At 32.6% G+C, this 7,757-nt stretch overlaps 1 protein-coding gene across 1 annotated transcript; it reads right to left on the bottom strand.

Annotated features, from left to right (window-relative positions):
- Window positions 1-2,813: 2,813 nt before the first annotated feature.
- Window positions 2,814-7,111, bottom strand: LOC137825958 (GATA transcription factor 25). The gene is made up of 7 exons (XM_068631779.2): window positions 6,587-7,111; window positions 6,291-6,380; window positions 5,736-5,869; window positions 4,488-4,595; window positions 4,124-4,229; window positions 3,317-3,376; window positions 2,814-3,235 (listed from the first exon to the last, which is right to left on the bottom strand). Exons 1-7 carry the CDS (start codon window positions 6,878-6,880, stop codon window positions 3,092-3,094), a joined length of 936 nt encoding a protein of 311 aa, XP_068487880.1. The 5' UTR covers window positions 6,881-7,111; the 3' UTR covers window positions 2,814-3,091.
- Window positions 7,112-7,757: the final 646 nt, after the last annotated feature.

The following is a 7,757-nucleotide window of genomic DNA, read 5'->3' as shown; positions in this document are numbered from 1 at the left end:
AGATTTTGTGTTGTAAATTTGCATCTAGTTATGATTCAAACTCATATGATTTGAAATTTTGAAAGTTTTATTTTTCAAATTTGTGTTAATTTTAGTTAGTTGATTCATATTTTAAATCAGTTGAAATAGCTTATGTTCAAGTCTGATGACTACAACAAGTTTTGTAATAAATTGATTTATTGTATCAACCGATCAAAAAATATTTAAGGTCTGTAAATGAATTTAAAAAAATGATTTGTTTCCTTGTCTATTCTATTAAGTAAAATCAGTCATTTATTTCGATAAATGAATTGGTTTTATATGTTGTGATTTCAACAGAAAATGAAAACAATCAGTTTGCTTTAAAAATCAATTAAGTAATTTTAACATAATGTTGATATGATTTTCAAACTGTTTTTTAAATTCATTCTTTTATATTGTATTGTGTTGTAAACGGTTTCAGATAGTGTTTCTGAAATTTATGTTTGTATTAAGAGTATTGTGTGTTCTTTAACTTTAAGGGTTTAAGAGCAATACTCTTGATTTTTGTGTAATCTGGTTTTGATAGCATTAGTGAATTATCAGTGGTGTGCTGAGGACTAGATGTCGCTTTTGGTTAAGAGTGAACGAGTATAATTTCTTTGAGTAAATTCTCTCTTCCTTACACTGATAATATGTTTTGTATTCTATTATGTGTGTTATGCATAAAACAATTAGTTCATTTCTAAAGCAAAAACTTTATATTTTAATTACTGAAATGTTAATCTTTTAATAACAAGTTAAACAGGTTAAGCAATTGATTGATTTAATTGATCTTTTTAATCTAACACTTGCGAAAACAATTCACTCCTCTTGTTTCAAGCCATGTATTCTAACAAACATAGAACCTTACAATACGGGTGTATAAGTTGTCTCACTTGGATCAAAATTACTCTAATTTTTAGTTGTTTCTTCCTATAGCTCCATAGCTTCCAGGCATTCTCATATATTAGGTCAAAAGACCATTTTGTCCTCAAAAATATATTCCAAATTTATAATCTAAAAATGTATTTCTTTCTATTTACAGTCTCAAATTCTACAATCATATAAAGATACATCTCGGGTTATAAAATCTAGAAGGTGTTTTCAAATAAGGAAATACCTTATGGATTCTATAATTCGAAAATATCTTCTAGATTTCATAATTCATAATGTATTTTTTTAAAGAAATTTATTTTGGATTATATATCTGGAAGATATTTCTAATCCAAAATTACCTTTCGGATTCTATAATCTAAAATTTTTCTACATCACTAATCTCCAGATGAAAAACATCAATAGAATAAATAATATTTTTGATATTTTAAGATAGGGTGTCACAAGAAGCTATGAAGCTGCCGGAAGAAACGCCCTAATTTTTAACTCAACCCAAATAAATAGGTTGGACTGAGCTAGATTATTTTATTTTTCAATATTTACTTTTTGCACCCAGTTATTTCCCCATACACCTCCAAAAGTTTTAGAATACCAACTTTACCCTTTTCCATTTTACATCAGAGCAGTTACACCCAGGTTTCTTTTTCGTTTAAAAAACTCCATTGATTTTGCATCGTGGAAGATTTGAACGTGGAAACTTCATAATTTATTAAAATGAGCAATTTCTGGACAAAATCGTTATCTAGTTAATTTGTTTTTTTTTTATTATATAGGGTGCAAAAGTTGTGGTGCAGTAGTCACTGGATAGGTTTATTTTGGCCTTAATCCTACAAGCTATATATTAATTCATTATGTCAATATTTATAGTAATAAACCGACTATTTATCTTATAATATATTATATTATTGATACTTTATAACTTTAAAAATAATATTATCTATTTAAGCCCTTCTATATTTAAAGCACGACCTTTTATTTTTCATGTAAATGTTGTTTCTTTCTGTTGATTGATAACTTTGTGACATCCATATTTTTCAAAATACCAAAGACAACTTTTATACTATTAATACTTTTATATAAAAAATCTGAAAAAACTCTGAATTATAGAATTTGTTCCTTTATTAATTCAAAATAGATTTCTTTAAAAAATTACATTCTAGATTTTATAGTCCAGAAAAATGAAGTATTTCTGGATTATATACATTTTTTTAAAAAAATACATTCCACAATTTTATAGTCAAGAAATACATTATGGATTCCATTAAAGAAAGTACTTTTGAATTATAGAATCTCAAAAATATTGCTGAATTCTGAAATATTTTTTTTTAAGGAAAAAAATTGATGGATTGTAAAATCTTGTATGAATTCTACAAATTGAAAGATGTAAACAGAAAAAATAGAACTAGATGAAGAAAAAAGAAGCTAAAATTTTTAAAAGAACTAAAATTGACCTTTAAAATTTTTGAAGACTAAATATATTTTATACTTAATAGAAAATCATTTTCGCACAATACCATGAAAACCATGCGTATACTTTAAATAATGTAGAAAAGTGGTGTAAAAGGAACAACATTTTCAAATAAGTTGCATAAGTGATAGTTGGTGACTTTTTCACCATACTTAACATATGTAATACTTGAAGGACTGTGTTGCATGATTTATGGATCAACTTGCCTAACCATTATTATCTAAAGTTTAAGACTCGTACAGAATCAGTAGATTCACTTCATTTATATTGCATATAGCCTCCCTCTGTTGTAACACTAATTAAGGAGTCCAAATTTGTTTATCCTTCACCGCGCCAATTTCTTCCTGCACCCTTTTTTATCTTCCCATTGCGTAGTTCGAGATGTAAAACTACATGGAATTAGCGTTTTCCGGATTAAGCAAATTCCGAGGGTAAAAGAAAACAGTTTCAGTACAGGAAATATTTGCCCTCTTTCTGTGTTGCAAAATGTCAACCACCAGATACCCTGTGAACAGAAAATAAACAGGTAAAATTAAAATTCAAGGTATTGGGTGACCTATTGCCATGTCATCACTTCATTTTCAGGTTATACATCTAGGGATCAACGGTTAATGCCACCGATCCAAGCATGTAAACAAAGTTCTTGCTTTGATGGATGTTTGTTATATCTGTACATTCTATTGGTCAATCTGAATGGAATAACTATAGACCTACGTATGCCAGAGTCAACTACTCCAGCATTTTCTGGGACTGGAAAACTTTACGATCAGCTACCAAAGCAGGATGATCATGCTCTGAGTATGCGGCGTGAGCGAGATTGTTATGTGCAGGGTTGGCGGCAGTTCGACAATCTGAGTCGTTACCTTCATCAACCTGGTTATCAGATGCAAAAAAAAAAGGTGAGGGGGTGTACATATTACCATTCGGATTAATGGATAATAAATGAAAACATGCCTGCTCAACTGGTGCAAGAGAGTGTTCATGATTTCTCTTGGAAAGGTCTCTCAAAGCACCCTGCAGAATAACATTGTCAAAAGGTGGAACACTAACAACTAAGCAATCAGCAAAGAGATAATTGCAAATTCCCAATTGAGCAATTTGAATTGATGCTTATGAAGAATATATTTGCACCTCCCGCAATGCAAGATTGCACGCCTTGAAGATTAAGGGGTAGAAGTTAAATTGCCCCCCAGTGAATTTAGTAGAAGAAAAAATTCAAAATGAGTTCAGAAGAAATTTCAACAAGACTTCCCAAGAATTGGTATTCCAAACAGTGCCAGAAAACGACCACACAATACACGATTCCCTCACTTTATTGTGAAACCCCAGATATTGTCTCCCCACTGTCAAATCGACAATGCAGCTGGGAGAGGAAATAGAATCAAGCACCAAAAGGCACAGGCTTGATGGCATATGTATTTCACGTCATATACAGTTTTGTTATTGGATTACGCATGTAGCTACAATACATACTAGAACATCTATAATAGACAAACAGACATTGCTTTTAAATACATTCATACAGATAAAACTAAAAAAGTTTCAATATGGACACTAAAGCAGCAATAAATTTTAAAAATCTTACTGCCTATACATAAAAAGAAAAAACAAAAACACAAAATTGTAGGTTTTATATGTTAGTCATTACTCAGTATTCATTCATATAAATTTCTTTTAATTATAATATTTACATCTAGACATTAATTCAAACTTGTACATAATTTTTTCCCCAAATTGTAAGCAAATGATGAAAATACCTACCCTGTTTGCCCAAAAAAGCCCACAAGCATTGCATAGTGACCTTGGACCAGACGGCCCTCGCCGCATCATTGGGGTGGATTTTGAACTAATGCCACAATGTGTGCATCTGTAGACAACATGCAACAAAAAAGAATTGATAAAACATCTATTTAGAAACCTCCCCAGTAAAGGGAAATTAGCTTCATGTAGTAATAACTTCTTAGTACAAGTCTCTAGTAATGTGAATATATAATTGTGATAAATGATCCGTAATCTAGAATAAATAGCAATCAAAAGAGCAACCCTAGAAACTCACACAATAAGTCACAATTTCAGAAAGAGAGAAAATGTAGTGCTTAAGGAAAAAATAATCAACACAACTCACGAGGTTTCTAATTGACAATCATCCTGTCCTGAATCTTGGTCTGTACCATAACTATTAGCTCCATCTTGTTTCTTAGAAGAAGTGAATTGCCCCTTATTACGGTGCATCCTACATTTATTCATCAAATAAGTATAAAATAGGCACCGAGACAAATAGCATATAACAAACTAAAATGATGAGTGACAACTAAAAGGAGAAACATAGACAATATTGATAAATTAAAGAGATTTAAAAGATTCATGTTTGGTGCGTACAGAAGCAATATTGAGTCGAAGAAAACTCACACTATGACAGTTAATATGCTGTTACATTATACATCCCATTAAAAAATTCTCGGTGAACTAAAATTTTGCGGGAGTAGAGAACTAAAATTTGAAAATCTAGAAAATAAAATTGTTTAAAGAAATAAATAGGAAATGAAATATTCGTATTTAAAAGATGAATGGTGGAGTTAACTAGGAATGTGTTTAGTGAATAAAAAAACTAGGATGCCAAAAGGGGAGAATTACAAGAATAGATAACAAATACACTCATTAATATTAAAAAAAGTATGGAGATTAAAAAAATCATATTATTACATTTAACAAAGTTTAAATTACACTCTTGAGATTAAAAAAGTTTATTAGACATCAACTTACATTAATACGTAACCACAGCTTAACAAGATTAGACATTAAATTCAGATCCAGTTCTTCCACAATCAGAAAGGACAGGATTCTGTACAGTGTAGGTTCTCGACAGTTACCAAGTTTAAATTTCCCCTCAACACATGATGGCAGAGTCTATTGGGTATTACGACCCACTCCATATAATGTCTCTAACTAATATTATATGCTAGTTCAGACTTCAAAACTGGATGGCAGTTTAAAAGCACATATTTCGATATTACAACAGTTTATAGGGCTGGGTTCCAGCTGCAATTTCACCAATTCCCAACGAGTTGAACACAAGTCTATGTAAAATGAAGCTCAAAGCCAACACAACATTTTGTAAAATAAAGTCCAAGATCCAGCTTGCTATCGTATCAATTATTTAGCATACTTCCCAATTATATTATATTTACTACTTGTGAAATATTTAATTTGAAGCAACATAGCAAACTCTATCAGTCATCACTCAGTATGGATTTGTCATACGCAAAACATCAACTTGTATTACTCAGGTTGTAAACAATTATGTGCATGTCCAAATAGTTCAATCTAATACTCGCAAGTTCTATGCCACACCACAGAGTGCTAATTATCAAACCTGAGCGCAACTTCTTGCCGTACACTATATCTCACTTTTTTATCAAAGCATCGCTCTTTCCTCTTCTGCCTGAACCTATCTAACGAGGCAGCTCGCTGTGGTAGACTACATCTTGCAGGATATTCCATTGAACCCTGCAGAAGGACCCAAAAATGTTGAAAATACTACTCGGCACAGAGAACGTCAACATTAATGAAATTCCACTATGAATATCCACACATCACTTTATCATTGACTATGTAACCTTACAACAATAATCTCCTGATATCAGTACATCTACAACCAATGACCAAATATTAACAAATTTTGTCAAACAATTATAGGTCTACCCACTACATAGCTTTAAGTTGATTATCACTGAACGTCAAAGTTACTATTTAGTATTTACTACCTTTCTTCGACTAATAAATATACAAATCACAATGTCTCACTTTATCACTTATCTGGTGGGACAAAGTACCTCTGTATCAGGTGATATAATAAATAAATTGTAAAGTGATGCAAGTGCAAGCGTGTGTGAGTAGCATATAATATTCTTCTACTATCAGAAAATACCCTCTGATTCTGTTGAGGCACCACATCCACACATGGCGAACCACTAGAAGAGAGTTCACATCCACCCAACAGTAACAACACCGCTTGAACCTGTGACGTAAAGCCAAATACAGATTAAAATTTTCAAAATAATTAAATAAATAGTTAATCAATTCAATGAATTACCAAAAACCATAAAAATAAAACGAAAAATCATACAATTGCAACGCCGAATCAACGAAGTGAAGGAAAATTAATAAAACAAAATAACAAAAACAAGGGAAAATAAATAGGAAAGATAAAGGGGGAAATTGCACCTTATCAGGCGTAACGGCATCGAAGACGTAAACTTGGCCACGAAACGACAGCGTAAGCTGGCTAGACTCTTCGGGCCCTCCACCGCCGGAGACATAGACCGCATCCGAAGTGACATCCTCAACGACGACCATGGCACCGGTTGCACCGTCTTCGAGCGCGTGAGTTTCGTAGTGAATGTGGTGGTGGGCGTCGAGGGCGGGGTCGGGGCCGGAGCCATCGTCGCTTTCGGCGGTGGAGATCTGCGGAGGCATGTTCAGGGGCTGGGAGTGTCCGTACATTGCAGGTGGGTCCATTGTAGGGTCCGAGAATCGCAGTGCATTAGAGGGAGAATTGGAGAGGAGTTGGAAACCCTAACCCTAGTGGGATTTTGAATTTGATTCGGATTTGGGAGTGTGTTAGAGAGAGAGAGAGAGAGAGAGAGAGAGAGAGAGAGAGAGTCTGTGTGAAGGGAAGAAGGAAGGGAGGGAGTGAAGGTGGAAGAGAAGGACAAGACAGGAATTGAATCAGAAAAAGGGAAAAATTGTAAAATGAAAAAGTGTCCATATTTACGAGCCTTGCCCATTAAAGCCCAGGCCCAATAGGCATGCCTCATGCCCCATGAAATTTTAAGTTTTAAAAACCAACTTTATTTAATAATAATGTTATACTTTGACCAAAACCTAACGTTATTTATTAACAAATATATCAACTAAATTTCTTATGATTAAATTTTATTGTAAAATCAGTTTTTGTCGACAGTATAAGGAATAAAGAAACTAAATTAAATTATTTAACTTCATGTCTTTAGATATCATCTCATAGATTAACATGACTTTGTATTATAAATTGTTTAATGTAAATGCGATGATTAGATCGTTTGATATGTTTATGATTGATAATATCTTGTAATTTGTCTTAACTTTTAGAAATGGCTAGCGTGCTGAGTTATCCAGAAATCGACTGATGAGATCTTCTAATGTGACGTTCTAATGTTAGATCGTCTGGTATGTTTCTTTTAGTGAGACCTTCTATCATATTGACATTGTAGAGTGTCTAACATGTTGATTCTCCAAATATGTCTTACAAAACCGTTTAGTGTACCTTTATACCATTTGTTCTTACAAAAGGCCGAAAAGTTATTGACCATCACTTGAGTTCTTTAGGCTGATGTTGATCTTGTTTGATAATATT

This window comes from Phaseolus vulgaris, chromosome 8 (genome assembly GCF_051622355.1).
Source record: "Phaseolus vulgaris cultivar YP4 chromosome 8, ASM5162235v1, whole genome shotgun sequence".
NCBI lineage: Eukaryota > Viridiplantae > Streptophyta > Magnoliopsida > Fabales > Fabaceae > Phaseolus > Phaseolus vulgaris.
Note: the sequence above shows the minus strand (reverse complement) of the source record. Positions and strands in the feature narration are given on the sequence as shown.